Genomic DNA, 16476 nt, shown 5'->3' on the forward strand with positions numbered 1-16476 from the left:
ATTTTGTAAATATAATAATAAACTTGAATCCACTGTGTACTTGTATGTAACTTTATTAGCAGCGTCCTCCTGACATGCGCCAAAAACATCATAAGAGTAACATCCTCTCAGCCCACTAACGCTCTCTGGTCGCTATGGTAACGCTTAAACATGCCTTCAAAATAAGATACACCACAAAACAAATATAGCCGTTTTGAAGGCTTCATTGCCTCATTGGAGAGCCGGTCGCCGCATATTATGCAGAGCGGGCTTGGTGCGTGGGAATCACCTGTCACGATAAATCCATATTTTAAGTAGGTCTCCTGATACTGTCTGTTAAATGCAACTTTCTTTTTCTTAGTGGTCATAGGCTCTTCTTCTGTCTCCCCACTGGGCCTTTTCCCCTTTGCAAAGAAACTTTCCAAAGACGTCTGTTTTTTACTCATTTTGCTAGCTTGTGGGTTTAATATTAGCGTTAATGTATCACGTGACTGAGACAAGCATCTTGACATGTGTCAAGAGTGAGTCACGTGAGTCATAGACGGATGTAACGGACAGAATTCGGTCATTTTTCAAAATAAAACATTTGTTCAGACTTGGATAATAAATAAAAAGGAAATAATGTAAGTTATTTTTTCTTTCTGTGCGGCCCGATACCAAACGACCCACGGACCGGTACCGGTCCGGGGACCGGGGGTTGGGGACCGCTGCACTACAAGGTCTACAGAGTCCAATACAAGGTCTACAGGGTCTACAGGGTCCACTACAGGGTCTACAGGGTCCACTACAGCAGCGGTCCCCAACCTTTTTCGTGCCACGGACCGGTTGTCAGACAATATTTTCACGGACCGGTTGTCAAGGTGTGGCGGATAAATACAACAAAATAAAATAATAAGACCAACACAAAAACTGGGGTATTTTGTAAATATAATAATAAACTTGAATCCACTGTGTACTTGTATGTAACTTTATTAGCAGCGTCCTCCTGACATGCGCCAAAAACATCATAAGAGTAACATCCTCTCTGCCCACTAACGCTCTCTGGTCGCTATGGTAACGCTTAAACATGCCTTCAAAATAAGATACACCACAAAACAACGACGGATGTAACGGACAGAATTCGGTCATTTTTCAAAATAAAACATTTGTTCAGACTTGGATAATAAATAAAAAGGAAATAATGTAAGTTATTTTTTCTTTCTGTGCGGCCCGATACCAAACGACCCACGGACCGGTACCGGTCCGGGGACCGGGGGTTGGGGACCGCTGCACTACAGGGTCTACATAGTCCACTACAGGGTCTACAGAGTCTACAGAGTCCACTACAGGGTCTACAGAGCTTGTGGGTGGAGCCTGTGTGCTGACGACTCAGCTGTCACACACAGATGGCGGCGAAATGTCAGTCAAAGACCTCGCTGACCTTTTCCTCAGGTACGTGTCTTCGCTCTGAGCTGCTGCCAGATGCACACTGCTCATTTATTTCCCATCACTCCCTCTGTTTACCCAGCAGGCCGCGGCTGCGAGGCAGCTCAACGCTGCCATAATTGCCACTGGGTAAATATTTACCTCATCCAATGAGGTTGGCTCTTGAATGGCGGCAGAGGCCAGTCCTTTTACAGAGCGATGACATCATTAAGAGCTGAGGCCAGCGAGCAAACACTTGTTCACTCAGTGATGGATTCCTTCATGGAGACTCAGGGGCTGAAGAGGTTTAAACTCACAGCTCTGTCAGCCACTCCGTGTTTACTCAGCATCATGGCGGCTCAGGTGTTGGCAGGTAAGACTTTACTTCCTTTGTGAGGCGTCGTCATGTCAACAACTGCCCCATGAGACTGTTACAGACTCACTCTGACCTGATGGAGGCTCAGCATGTGTCTGTGGCTCTGGAGATCAATCATTCAATCATATTATGACAATATGAATCTGTTAAAGATAAAACTGATGTTTATGTTGTTATTATTATTATTATTGACAAACACCTCTGTGTATAAAATAATACAGTTCAACAGCAGCACAAACTACAGGCTGTAACATCCTCACACAGACTGTTGCATTAGACGTGTTCAGTTTTATCCAGGTGTACCTAATAATGGAAAATGATATGAATTTGATGTTTTGGCCTTTAGAGTCTCAACCAGATAAACACCAGTCAACATGTTCATCATCATCATCATCATCATCAAACACCTAATGGGGGAACATCTTCTGGCAGAATGTGTTCCAGTTAAAGCTGTTAACAGAGACATTATGAACAATTACAATAAACTGAATGTTGGTTTTTCCTTCATCATGATATTTTCAGACCGGGTTCATTTCTACACACCAACAGATAACAGCTGCTGTGTGACGACATTCACAGGAAATCATCATTTCACACCTTTTCATTGGCCACACACACACACACACACACACACACACACACACACACACACACACACACACAGCTAATGACCTGCAGACACAAATCAATGACCCTGATGAGGCTCTTCACCAGACTTCAGGTTACAGACGGTGACGAACTGAACTCCTCCTCCTCTCCTCTCTTTTCCCCCTCTCCACCAATCAGACGAGCTGTTTCTACCTCTGTTCACCTGTTCATGAGGGTCACTGTAGGACACTGAGATCTCAGACTGACCCCTCCATCAGTCACATGTGAGGCGACTCTGGTGTTTTGAATGTGGGTGTGTTTGTGCTCTGTAATGACCCGTCCTCCTCTGCTCTGCTGAATCACGGCACAGAGATGTTTTCCTCCATCATGTCCCCTCCCCCGCTCCGAGCTGCAGAAGCCTATTAAAGAGCCAAACTAATTAATGCAGGTAATTAAGTGCTGAATCCTGCGAGGCCTTCGGCCGTCTCCATGACACTAAAGCCAAACAGACAGGAGCTTAATGAGAACGCACTGATTTTAGCTCCAATAAGGATCATGGCTCATCAAACAGCTTCTTCTTCTGCGTGTGATGATGTGACGACTGCACATGTCAGACTGCGAGGAAACAACACAAGATAAAGCTCTGACAAAGAAGAAGAACTACCCTTCAAAATAAAACTGAACAGGGAACAGGTTGCTCTGTGAGGCTCAGACACAGCGCTTTAAGCTAAATGCTAACATTAACTCTGCTCACCATCTTAGTTTAACATGGCATCATGCTAACGTGCTTATTACCAGCTGACAGATGGGTGTGTTTGGTCATAAACAAACTGGTTCAACCCTCAATGGAAAGTCATGTGTAGTCACCAGAGTTACTTCAAAGAATCCTGAGGGGAACATTAAAACCAGAACCAAAGTTCAACAGAAATACTTTTCATAGTTCTTGACATATTTCAATGAAACCCACAAATGTCGACAACGTGTTGGCACCACGTGAAAACTCAGTAGGAACGTCTGAACATCATTCAGTAATCGTTGAGATATTTCATCTACACAGCTGCTGCTGGTCTTCTGTATGAAACTGAGACTCTGGGTTTTTACAGCTGGTTTGATAAAAAAAAGAAAATGTGTGTCAGTAGCTGAAAATGTGAACTTTCAGAGAAGCATTTCCTGTTTCGCCTTACTCAACAGGAGAAACTTCCTTCAGCTCTCACACCTACAGCAGACACTGTTTTACAGCTGATTTATGACCCCGCCCCCTCCGTCAAATCTTCTGGGCCGGCGATTCATCACAACTGCGACAATGGCGAGCAGACAAGAATGTGAAGGAGCCGACCTGCTTCAGGAAGAAATCAGTCACTAATCTGGAGCTGGGATCAGTGCTGCTGATCAGACAGAGAAAATATGGCCGAAGAAACAAATAGGCCTTTCATTCCAGAAGGCTTATCAAGGTGGATGACCCATAAACAGTTATCACAGCACTTCCTGGAGTTGTGTGGGAGTTTATTAAACCTTTTGTTGCCACCCCCCACCATCTCTTAAGGGCACCAATGAGCAGATTGGATCTATGGCTATGACACAGTGAACAGAGAAAATGCCCATAGAAGGAGCAGAGCTCATGAAAGCAGGAAGTGAGGAATGAAAAGGCGTCTGGTGGGAGTAGATAAGATCCTCGGCGCAGGTCTTTGAACTCTGAACCCAACACGCCTCTGAACGCCGTAACCTCAGTGCCTGAGTCACAGGAAACTGAGGAGAGACTGACGGAGTGAGACAGACACTCCTTAAAATAAAGACAAGCAGAGAAATGGAAAGCAGGTCTCAAACAACAGAATGATTGATGGAGGTACAAGGTCTCTCCTGGTCTCAGCTTCCAGCTTTATCTTCCTGTTAAAACAGTTCTTTCCTTTGGGACTACATTTCCTCAGCTGCTGAACTACCGTATTCCTACGCTCTGATCACTGTATCGTGCTGCAGCTGCAGGTCAGCTGAGTGAAAGAGCTGAACTTCACTGTGTTTTGACGGGAGATGAAAATATTCTACATGAAGCTCCCTCCCCCCAGGAGGGTCACTCGAGGACAAGACCACAGCATGAAACTAAAGAGCCAAAGAGAGAGAGCCAAACCTCAATGAGAGCGCACCCCCCCACCCCACGGAGAGAAAATAACCAGTCGCCAATCTGGATCTGCACTGGGGGGGTTGGCTGCAAACCCGAGGATGCAGCAACAGGAGAGTATGACTCTGTGTGTGTGTGTGTGTGTGTGTGTGTGTGTGTGTGTGTGTGTGTGTGTGTGTGTGTGTGTGTGTGGTGGTTTCAGCTCACGCAGCCTGAGTCAGTGAGTCAACACTCGCAGCCTGTCATCAACAAATTGTCACAAACAACAACAGCAGTAAATAAGACTCAGTTTGGTGTTTTGAAGACCAAAGGTCAAAGGTCAGGGTTAAGACTCCACATCAACAACAACCATCTTTTTCCTCAACGTAGAAACACAAGTCTCCTGATAATTCTAACATTTATATCATCAGTCCGAATAATTCTGTCTCTGGTTTTCTCTGTAATTTTAATGTGACTAACTTTAAATATTGAATTTCAGCTGCTGTTTCTATAAAGAAATGTGTTCTCTGGTTGTAAACTTGAACTGAATTCATTTATTCCTCAGATATTTTTTATTTGAAATGAATTCTAGTGTTGAGGTCAAAAGATTTGAGTTTCTGTGATTTTATGTTGAAAGAGTAAAATTTGTAATTTTGTGTTCAAGACAGTCAAAACATCTGGGGAATAAAGTGTTGTGTGTTGGAGAAGATTCAACATTTATGAACTAGTTGAATTTATCTTTGACTTCTTACCAAAGAGACAAATTAACATACAAAATTCAACCCAGAGTTTCACGTCCATCCAATCAAAATTAAGGGACTTTTACTTTGTGAACCTTGAGCACCTGAAATAACTTCCTCCACTACAACAATACTTCACTTTCACCACGATGTTGATGTTTGGCTTTAAAAGGAAACTACAGAAACTTGTGTGAATGCTGCAGTAACTGACTCACTCACAGTAACAGTGAAAATCTTTCTGTTTAACAGGAACAACTGCAGAAAATTGCACCACTTTGATAACCACAGATTGGAGGGAAAGTTAATTTAATCTCTCCAATAACATGATTACACTCATTAGAAGCACATTTCATTTTCCATGTTATCACCAAAGCCTTTTTCATAGCGTTCCTCAGCTGAGCCTTCAGGCCTGTTGGTGGAGAAGAGGTGTTGGTCAACATGGCTGCTGCTGTGTGGATATATGTGTGTTCAGGGTGATTGACAGGCCTCTCCTCTCAGCCTCCGGCTCTGACTCACTTTATCACTCCCTCCTTTGCAGTGAACCGCACAGTCCTCTAAGCTCCTGGCGCCTGCTGCCTATTTACCTACTAAAATGCACCTTAGCTCATTTCTGTGATGGCTGGAGCTGATGTGTCAGAAAAAAACACCTCAAGGTATCAAAGGCTCATCCAGCATATAATTACTCTCTGTCTCCTGCAGGGATGATCTGGTCTGAGATGCTGGAACCAGTTAAACAGTTGAATAAACAGGAACATTTTCCCTCCTGTATCAGGTCACGGAGACTTCATTTAATGAAGCATCACTCTGTTTGAATGCTAAATTAATCAGACAAGCTCACTTGACCTTTACAGAAAATGGCCAAAATCACAACCTCTGGATAAACAGAGAACAGTTAAAGTCAGCAAATTGCCTCAGTAATGTCTGTAAGCAATATGTAGCCCTACGCTACCATAAGCTAATATGGCTAATGTTAGCCAATCTTATGGCTAAAGTTAGATAACATCAGCTAACATTAACTACCATGACTTCTGTTAGGGTTAGGGTAACATCCATGTTTGTAGCTAGCTAATATCAGATAACATTAGCTAACTAAGGTCAGTTGCTTGTACTGGCTAAAATTAGCTAACATCAGCTATCATTAGCACAATATGTTAGCCACTGTTAACTAACATCTAGCTTCTTATCATACCTTAGCTGATGTCAGCTAACATCCAGTTGCTTATGTGAACTAAAGTCCCAAGTAGAGAAGAGTTAGCAAAACTGAAGCAAAATATATCTTTGTTTAGCTAACATCAGGTACCCTAATTTAATGTGGCTGCCATGCTGATCTCAGTCAGTTATAGTAGCTAATGTGAGCTAATATCCAGTTACTTGTGGTAGCTGATGTTAGCCAACAGACCCTTATGTTAGCTAATGTTAGCTAAAATACAGTCGTTTATAGTAGTTAATATTCACTGATGTTAGCTAATGTTAGGCAACAGTAACTTATGTCAGATAATGTCAGTTGGCATTCAGTTGCTTATGGCAACTTATGTTAGCTAATGGTAGCTAATGTTATCCAATTGTCGCATTATGTTAGCTAATGTTTGCTAACTCAGCTATCATGTTTGCATGTAAACCACCTGTTTAAAAGACTGTGACAGTCTTTGAGCCCTGAAACATTCATGCTAAGGTAAGTTATTCCTCCGTTTTTTAAATGAATAAATGATCAATTAAGATAATTTATCCAGATAATTCTTCTGTATGTATCAGAGTTAAAGACTCACTAGGAAACTGGTTCTTTCTTCTATTGTAGGCTTTATTTACTAGGGCAGTCTGAGATCCTTTAACTGATCTAGACAATAAATAACACACACACACACACACACACATACATACATACATAAATAGGCTATATAGCCATTATATATAACAGACTCACAGCTTGGAGGATTGTACATTACTGTAAATGACCAAAGCCAAGTGCAATGGTTTAGTCAGTGACTGTGTGCAGCATTTAAATGGAGAAAAACAACTTTGCGCTGGGCTCCACCAAAATTTAAAAAACAGCTCTGTGCTTTTTTCTGTTTGCTTTTCCACAAGTTGTTCCCACATTCACATTCGCTGCCCTTCTGTGGCTTAGACTGGCTCTGCTACACACAATGTGCCAATATACAAGTAATATGGGAGCTCTGCACAAAAACACTACCCTGCTCTGTGGTGAGCGCCAGGCCCGGCACACCCTGTCCTCTTTTCACATCACAGACCCACAATCTCTCTGATGAGAGTCGTGGCAGACTGCAGGATAACAGCTCACCGTGTAAATGCATAAATGTCACGTCCTATCACATCTAATACCCATACTCCCCAGTGCAGGACACGCCCACCAGAGCTGATGTTACGTTTTAAATCTGCTCTGAGCCCAAAGAACCGTTTCCAGAGGTCAGGGACCGGTCTCCATTTTCTGTCTTTGTATAAACTCACTACATTTTCTGCCCCTCTATCTGTTCTCTACCTCAGTATCTGGAGAGTATTACTGTGTGTCGATATGTAAATCACCAGTAATGAGAGTTTTCAGTGAGACTTTATCCTGCAACAACATCTTCTTTTTTTCTCTTACTTCAGGAGTCATAGTGGAGAAGTATTTATCAGTTTATCAGGAATCAGTCTGAAACTCTAATCACATAAAAGATGGAGGCCAAAATCCTTTGAGAAATGTAGAAATGTAGGACTGGAACATTTAGTCCCTTAATCATCTATTATTAAACCAAACATTTGCTCCTTCCAGCCTCTCAAATGTCAGGATTTGCTGCATTTTCTATTTTATATCTTTGTAAACTGAATCTTTTGAGGTTGTAGACTATGGCTCAGACATAACACCCAACCGTGAGATGTCACAGTGACCTGTCACAACGTCTTTTTCTTTTTTTACATGTTATCGACCAAAAAGGGACAAGTCGTGTCCCACAGAGAGTCAACTGTCCACGTCAGTCCTCAAGTCCTGAAAGAGTTCATCCTCTCTACTGAAGGAATCAGTGAAATCAGCTGCTGCAGCCTTTGCTTGTAATGTGACCTGATCGCTCTGCATGGATCACTCACTGAGACTCACTGGTACTAAAAGCAGGTAGCTGTGTTTGGTGTTCCTCACCTTGCTTGGTGTGCTGTCAGCAGATAGAGAACTCCTCGGTGGGACTTGGTAGACCTCTTGTCCAGGAGGAACCTGGTACAGCCCCTGAGACCCTGATCCGGTCTTCTGCTGATAGCTCTGAGGAGGAGACTGGGCGGCGGCAGCGGCCGGCGACTGAGCGTCGAACATAGGTCCGATCAGCAGTTTGAGGCGGTTGCCAGGGGCAATGCCTTGGCGGCCGTGCAGGGAGCAGAGCCACCAGCCCTCCAGGCCTCCGGTGTTCTGCTCGATCACCGTCAGGATGTCTCCTTTACGGAAGGCCAGCTCCTCCGGAGACTCCGGCACGTTGTCGTACAAAGCTTTGGCCATCAGGTTCTGCAGAGAGAGAGCGAGGGGGCGGGGGATGGGAGTGTTATAATAACCGAATAAAAACAAACAACTTTTACTTTCTGTCGTATTGTTTTTCAGGTTGGAGTAAATCTTATGGAGGGAACAGGTTCATTTTATAAAATCTCTTGTTTGAGGGAGTTCAGGGTCTGAAGCTCGTCCTCTGACCTGCTGACAGAAACATTTGCTCTTTTTAATTGTTTAATTCCTCAGTTAATTCACCTTATGAGAAAATGGGCCCCTGGACGTAGACAAGTAAAAGGCCCCCAGTTATTTTGTTAGTCTTTAACTGGTATGATGTATTAAATTACATTTTTTGTTCTATTTTATTTTATTTTTGATTTTACTGAATTGAATTCTTTGTAGTATGAAAAGTGTTTTAAATGTCTTAAATTGCTCCCCGTGCAAGTGTGGGATCTCTCCGGGTTCTCCGGCTTCCTCCCACAGTCCAAAGACATGCAAAATGGGGACTAGGCTAATTGGATACTCTAAATTGACCATAGGTGTGGCTGTGAGTTTGAATGGTTGTCTGTCTCTGTGTTTGCCCTGCGATGGACTGGCGACCTGTCCAGGGTGTACCCCGCCTCTCGCCCGAAAAGATGCTGGGATAGGCTCCAGCCCCCCCGCGACCCTACTAGAGGATAAGCGGTAGAAAATGGATGGATGTCTTAAATTGAATTTGGGGGACACTGTAGAAACCCTGGAGTTAAACTGATACCATTTTCATGTCTTTACGCTGAAAATGAAGCTCAGCGATTAGCTTAGCTTATTTTAGCAGACTGGAAAAAGGAAGCAGGAGCTTGGCTTTATGCTTAGCTAAGCTAACTCCGCTGATGCTGCAGGGCTCAGTTTTCTAAAGAGAGGCCGAGGGATAATGACTTCAACCACAGATTGTGGAGATAGAAAAGCCCTGGAGTGTGGCACTTGTGTGTCTGAGCAGGGCATTTAAGACTAATTGCCTCAGTAAATGCATCAGTCTTTTCCTGTTAGCCTTCAGTTAGTTAACTGAGCATGAATTCTCCTTTTCAGCAGCTTGATGCTCCCACAGCTTTAACTCCTGGGAGCAGTTCTGCACCCTCAGCCATGCATGCTCTATAAACACAATTAGGCAATAAGTGCCTTGCTCAAGGGCACCTTCAGACTGGGTGCTGCGACAGAGGAGAGTGTTTGTTGTTCAGTTTTCTCATCTTGTCTTTGTTTCATGTGAATGACCTTGTTTCATTTATTTCTGCAGCAGCAGCAGCCGAACGAGCCTCGTCAAGAAAAATCTGTTTGTTCAGTTACTGAGTCTGAATAAAAAAATCAAAAATGTTTTATGATGAAGCTACAGACACTGAACCAGTTAAACACTGATATGAAACACTAAGACATTGAAGTAAATATCCTCAGCTATTTATTAACTTAACTTCATTAATAATATGACTAGATTTATTATTATTACTATTTATTCTTTTGCCTTCTTCTATTTGTATTATTTATATTTTATCTTCGTTTGTGTTTAAGGTTTCGTGTTTAATTTAATTCCATAAGTAACTAAAGCAAATTTCACTCTTCATGGTCTTTACCATTGAACATTTCTTCTAAATAATAATAATAATAATAATAATAATAATAATGATAATAATAAAGAGATTGTTGTCCTGTCACTCATGTTCTGAGTTTCAGATGGAGTTTAAAACAGAAAACAGGATTTCAGCTTCACTGCAGCTGATTTTTCTCTTCATGTGATCCTGCAGCATCGTGACCCGGACTGAACTCTCATATCTGATGGAATGAGCTGAAGATCAAACTGGATTTTAATCAGGCGACACACAACATGCTCATGTTGATCAAACTGAAATCTTTCCTACAGACTGAGGATGATCAGAAACAAGGGCAGAAAAATGGCAAAGAGACATAAACGTAAACTGTAGTGTAGTAGTGAGGTGTGCATAGGTGCACAGGTGTGAATGAGCCTGATGACACTGTAAAATGTCTCCATCTCTCTCTGCTGTTAGAAAGAACTCAAAACAGCAGCTGCTACTAAAATATGTTTAAACTTGTATTAACTGAAAGGCTGGTTACTCTTCTTCTTCTTATTTTTGCTGATTAAATTCATGTTTGGACTGATGGGGCAGATGTTCTGGACCATTACGTTTTTCTTTTTAGGGTTTTGGGATTAATGTCTCTTGCAGCTGAAGTTGTGTTGTGGACCTGCAGTGACTCGACTCTTCTCACAAGCTTCCCAAGCAGACTGGGGTTTCCCCATGTTCACCCATTTGTATGTTTTTACTTCTATTTCTGATTCTAGTGAAATAAATGAAATGAAATGTTAACACATACACAAAGGAACAGTCAGTTTCACTCCATGTTATTAGCAGTAGCTCACTGTGGGAATCAGGAAGCCCACTTTGGTCTGAGGCGTTCGTGAACCTGGGCTGGCCTTCCTCTTTCTAACCGGCCTGAACTCAGACAGTTCCTATGTGAAACTCTCTGTTAGTAACATAGTTATCTCCCACTGCGGCCCCGCCCCCTGCCTATTGTTCCAGTGCACTGAGGCCATTAGCCAGAAAACCCCCGTCACACAATCACAACCCCCCCACCACCACCACCAACCAGCCAACGAGCTGCAACCAGTTTGATTGTGACCCTGGAGGTCAACGCCTCCAGAGGGCGTGAGCCTGGAGTTCACATGTTCAGAGCTGATTATTAAAGTTCGAATATATGAGGAAATACGTCAGCGAGATCAATATATTTTCAATCACAGCTGACACAATTAGTCAGTTAATCAATGAGTCCATTGTCAGAGAACAAGTCAATCTATTCATGTTTTCTGATCTTCCTGTGATATAAACTGAAAATCTTTAGAAGAATCAGAGAATATTTGATTCACTTCAAAGCAGCTGCTGGTTTTTCTTCTGTTGATGAATTAATTGAGTAATTATAGAATCAGATTAAACAGATTAGACATCAATAGTAAGGCAGACTGTAGCTGATGAGACTGAGTTTCACACCAAAGAGAAAACTAAGAAAATGGATGACTGTCATGAACGCTGTTAAATCAGAACAGATCTGTTAATCTGAACTTCCTGGATGAGGCCTGTTGTCGTGGTTACCTGCTTCCTGCTTGAAGCTCAGGTGAAATTAAATCACCTGTCACTGCGACTCCTCCTCTGTCTCAATACACTGATCACATGAAGAAGGTCCAGAGAAGCAGCTGCTGATTTCAGCTTCGCTTCACTGAGACCAGAGAGAAGGTGAAGAGAAGCTGTGACCTCACATCCGTCCTCTGATGAACACCTGAACCTTCAACAAGCTTCACTGCAGAGACACTGCCTCCACTCTGAGTCCTGAGCTGGTTCATCACAGTAACAGCTGCAGAAGCTCAGACCAGAGAAACAGAAAACATCCAGAGACAAATGTTTCCGGGGGACAGTAGAAAGTGACGGACAGTAGTTCTTCCTGTTGTCGTGACTCATTTCTAAGGGTTTTCTTTCATAAATGTTGAACTTGTGTTGGAAAGATTTTTTATTCTTTTTGCATTTGTTTGACACAGTAAACTGAGCTTCAGGGCCACCGTACAAATGAGTCTCTGTTAATGTAGTGTATTAAAGTCTGTTGAGCAGGAAGTGAAACAGAGAAATGTGCAGTATGTCATTAATGTCCGTCTGTCAGTGACTCAACAGAAGGACCCCAGTCTGAGGTCCGTTTGTCCGAGCTGCAGTCCAAACTTCAAGATGATGTTCACTTTAAGATAACAGAAGAAAAACAGCTGTCACGTGTAAGAGACAGGAAATTGAAATATTCACAATTTTTACTTGAAATGTGACTGAAACAATAAATCCACTATCAGAAGAGATATTGATCATTTCTGTTGATTGATTAACTGATTCGTCTTCTAATGTTTCAGCTCTAAAGATGTGAAAGATGAAGTTTAAATCATTTTGATCTAAAACAGGAAGATATTTAACAAACAACCCTGACAACATCAGGTAACATCTGGCTTGGAGACACTCTCATGGCCTTGTATGTTTTTGTCATTAAAAGGTGTAAAGTTGAAACTGTTCAGATTCACACCTGGAGCCTGAAGCCCCAGCTGACTGCCCCCCCCCCCCCCCCCCCCCCACTCTGAACCCCTCCCTATGACTCACACACCTCTACATCAACACTTTTTTCCAGCAATGTCTCGCCTGAACACAAACACACGTCCTCTCTGTGGAGAGCTGACCGCTCCAAAAATAAAAGGCACCTTACGTAACTTCTCCTGCTGAAAGCTCCACCTCTGCCCCCCCCTTCACAGCTCTCTGGGAGGTTCTGGCTCTGCCTCTGTTACACATCAATCTAATAATACTGAAGGCGGCTCACAAACACTCCCTGCTACTGCAGCCACGCAGCAGAAACCCCGTCTCCATGGCGACGGGATCCGTCCCGCTTTCAGAGACCAGGATGTTTTCAAACTGCTCCCAAAACAAAGTGGTACACTCCGACTGTGAGACCATCAGCCTCTGCGGCGGGCCGTACCACCGTCCCACGTATCCCGGGGGGGTTCATACTCACTCCTCTGGCCTCGTTTCACAGGGTTAAATATAGAAAATAATTATAGTAATGACGATAATGAGGACCTGATGACTTCTACCCGTCGCTCCTCAGAGTGCGGCTGCAGGTGAGAGCCAGTTCACATAAATGGGCCGAGTGAGGGGTTCTGGAGAGAGGAGGCTCATGGGAAATGGCTCAGAGCTCAGAGTCCATGATGGTCATTTCTTCATGTGTTTTCAGGGAGGTCGAGCCTCTGATTACACACCTGTGTATTAGCTACACAGAGAGACTTGTGTTTGTGCTCAAAGGTTCATGTCACAAGTTTAGAGATTTTATTTTACGACACACACACAGCTGTTTCACAGTGATCGATATCTTACGTCAGCAGTAGATCAATAGAGTTGTAACTGTGTCCACTGATCAGTTATTTCAGATCACAGCATTGATCGTTAGTTTGTTCTTGTTTTGTGATGATTGTTTAAAGTCAAACACACAGGCTCCATTGATTCTGTATGACTAAATAAAACCTCAGTGTAAACACGACGGCCTCCACCTTCATCTCATCTGATTGACGAGCTACAGCAGCAGGATGGAAACTGACAGGAAGTCGACCGCACTACAACTGAACCACTGGTGTTCAAACGTCTCAGGATGTAGAGTCAGTGAATCTTACTAAACTAAAATAAAGATGGAAATCTGAGTTCCTTTTAATGGTGTTCCTCTATAACTGCTTCCTGCTAAGACTCATGTCAAGCGGATCAGTCTGAACTGTTGTTCCTTGTTCTATGATATCTTTGGATTTTTAGACTGATGGTCAGACAACATTAGATTAATGAAGACGTTTTTAAACTGTGAGGGAGTTTTCAGAGGGAGAGAGGTGAGGTGAAGGGGCGGGTCAACGCAGATGATCTAAAAACAACAGGAAGTTAATTATTGTAGTTTGGCCCAGTTATCAACAGCAGCAGTTCAGGTAGACTGATTAAAACACTAAAACACTGAGTCTGACTGCAGCAGTTTGTGTCACAGACTTGAGAAACACAAACTTTTAGATTCACTGTGACTTTCAGAGGAGATCAATATCTCTGATGTAAATAAACTGTAATAAGAGATCGGAGTGAAAGATGCTGCAGATCTGAAAATCCTCAGGTGTTTCCTTCACTATCACAGTGAGTCTTTGACAGTCGGTTCACAGGAAAACAACAAACAGGAACTGCTGATTGTTGTCATGTGTGATCAATGTTCCTTAAAGGTTTGAAGAAGTTCTGTTCAGTGACTGTGTGTCATGATCCAGTATCCATCAGAACCTATTGTCATCTCTGTTCCTTTCCTTCCTGTCAGATACACAGTGTCTCTGACTTTTCTCTTTTGTTGAATCACTAAAGCTCGTCAACCTTTTTTACTTCTTAATAACATGAGTTTCCTCCTCCTTCAGCTCCTCCTCCAGCTCCGCCTCCTCATTCATCACAGCTTTTATTTTTTTACCGTCACATAAACTAGGATGTAACCTGACATGACGCCCTCCTCAGTTTCCCTCCACTCCTCAGCCTGCAGCACTTCCTGCCTCCAGGCTACGACAGACCTGGTCCCGGACTCCCTCGCTCCGGTCCTGAATCCAGCTACAGCCTATAATTAGACGTGAAGCCACACTGCACATATGAGTGTCTGAGAGCTGGGGAGGTTTATTGTGTAATGCTGCCTCTCATATTCTGCCAAGTCATTCTGTGTCAGTGTGAAGCAGCAGAAGAGACGTGTCCTTCAAACTCGTGTGTCCACGCTGAGTGTACATGAATCCCTGAGGGGCTGTGTTTAGCTGCTGACCTCTGACCTCTGACAGTTTACTGAACATAAAGGAGTCGAGAACCAATCAGAGACACAAAACGACGACGCGATGATGTTCATGGAGTCCGCCAAACAGACAGAGACCATGTGGATTATCTCCAAACACTGATGCCAAACGAGGGTACGTGAGCGCATCGTGGTAACCCCCCAGAGACGAGAGCTAATCCCTCCAAGGGCCAATAGCCGAGATGTGAAATATGTTTCATGATATCTGTGCGGGGCCACACTGAAAGGTTTTACATATAGAATAACTAATGAGGGGGAGATTCACTCCTCTGTCCCTCTGATTTCACGCTACGCAAGAAAGAGACCAACAACAGAGGCGGCCATCTTTGAAACATGAAGCTGTCTGACATGAAAGGGACGCCTCTGTTCATTAGAGGGAAACATTCATCATCTTTAACACTCTACCCACGATGCACTCTGCTTCCAGTTTTATATTGTGATGAAGGCTGCAGCTGACACGTATTCTCAATCAATTCATTAAGTGAGTTTTTTTTTTCATTAATCATTTGCTCTATAAAATGTCGGAAAAGTTTGAAAAATGCCCAAGAAAAGCTCCAGAACCCAGACAGAAATATATCAATGTTCGTTCCCTCCGATAAAACGTCCAGAACACAAAGATATTCAAGTTTCAATGTGTAAATCAGAGAAAAACTGATTATAGAGAGATCATCAGAAAGACCAGAATATTTGGAATTTTTGCTTCAAAACGACTTAAAGGATTCAATTAACTACAAAAAGCTTTAATGACAAAAAACGTCTCAAATGACTTGAAACATCAACAGTAACTTCAGATTTTTGTACCTTTCTATTTGTTTTGTCTCATTTATCAGAGAATTACTTCAGCCAGAGGTCAAACATGGAAATGTTTAAATGTACTGTTGCTGACTCTCTCTCTCTCTCTCTCTCTCATGAACACACAGTGTCTGCCCCCCCCCCCCCCCCCCCCTACACCCACCGTTTTCAAATGTTAATGGCTGGCTCACGGTGCAAGGGGCGCAGCGGGTGGAGGGCTGGTTTTTTTTTTTGGGTGGGGGGGGTTCACTATTCACTCTGGCTGGGGGAGAAGCTCTTCATGCTCACTGGGAATCTTTCACAGGAGTAAAAAAACTGAAGCAATGTTACAGGATGAAAACACCAGAGGAATAATAACAATACTAATAATATCAATAGAAATAATAATATTAACAATAATAACAACAATAATAATAAAGAGTCTGTGTTGGATTCAGTCTAAAATATTCAGATAGAAAACCACTGAATGCAAAAAAACTCTTCACTGTGTAAAAACTTGCAGAGGAAACAAGCCGAGGAGTTTTTCACCCCCCCCCCCACAACCAAACATGCTAACTGTGCCCCTCTGCAGACCCACTAACCATGTGAAGAGGCACCTTGAAAGAATCATGAGCATCTTCTGAACAACGATCATTAGACTGCTCTCATTCTC

The 16476-nt window shown here is 42.9% G+C and overlaps 1 protein-coding gene across 1 annotated transcript in view; it reads right to left on the reverse strand.

Moving 5' to 3' along the window:
* nedd9 (neural precursor cell expressed, developmentally down-regulated 9) overlaps positions 1-16476 on the reverse strand; it is a 28387-nt gene that overhangs the window by 7594 nt on the left and 4317 nt on the right. Inside the window, exon 2 of the mRNA XM_023410371.2 lies at positions 8307-8660. Coding sequence (XP_023266139.1) covers positions 8307-8660 — 354 coding nt within the window. The remainder of the gene's footprint in view (positions 1-8306; positions 8661-16476) is intronic.

The sequence above is a fragment of the Seriola lalandi genome, unplaced genomic scaffold, assembly GCF_002814215.2.
Source record: "Seriola lalandi dorsalis isolate HSWRI2012SDOR001 ecotype SW California unplaced genomic scaffold, Sedor1 jcf7180002054424, whole genome shotgun sequence".
Taxonomy (NCBI): Eukaryota; Metazoa; Chordata; class Actinopteri; order Carangiformes; family Carangidae; genus Seriola; species Seriola lalandi.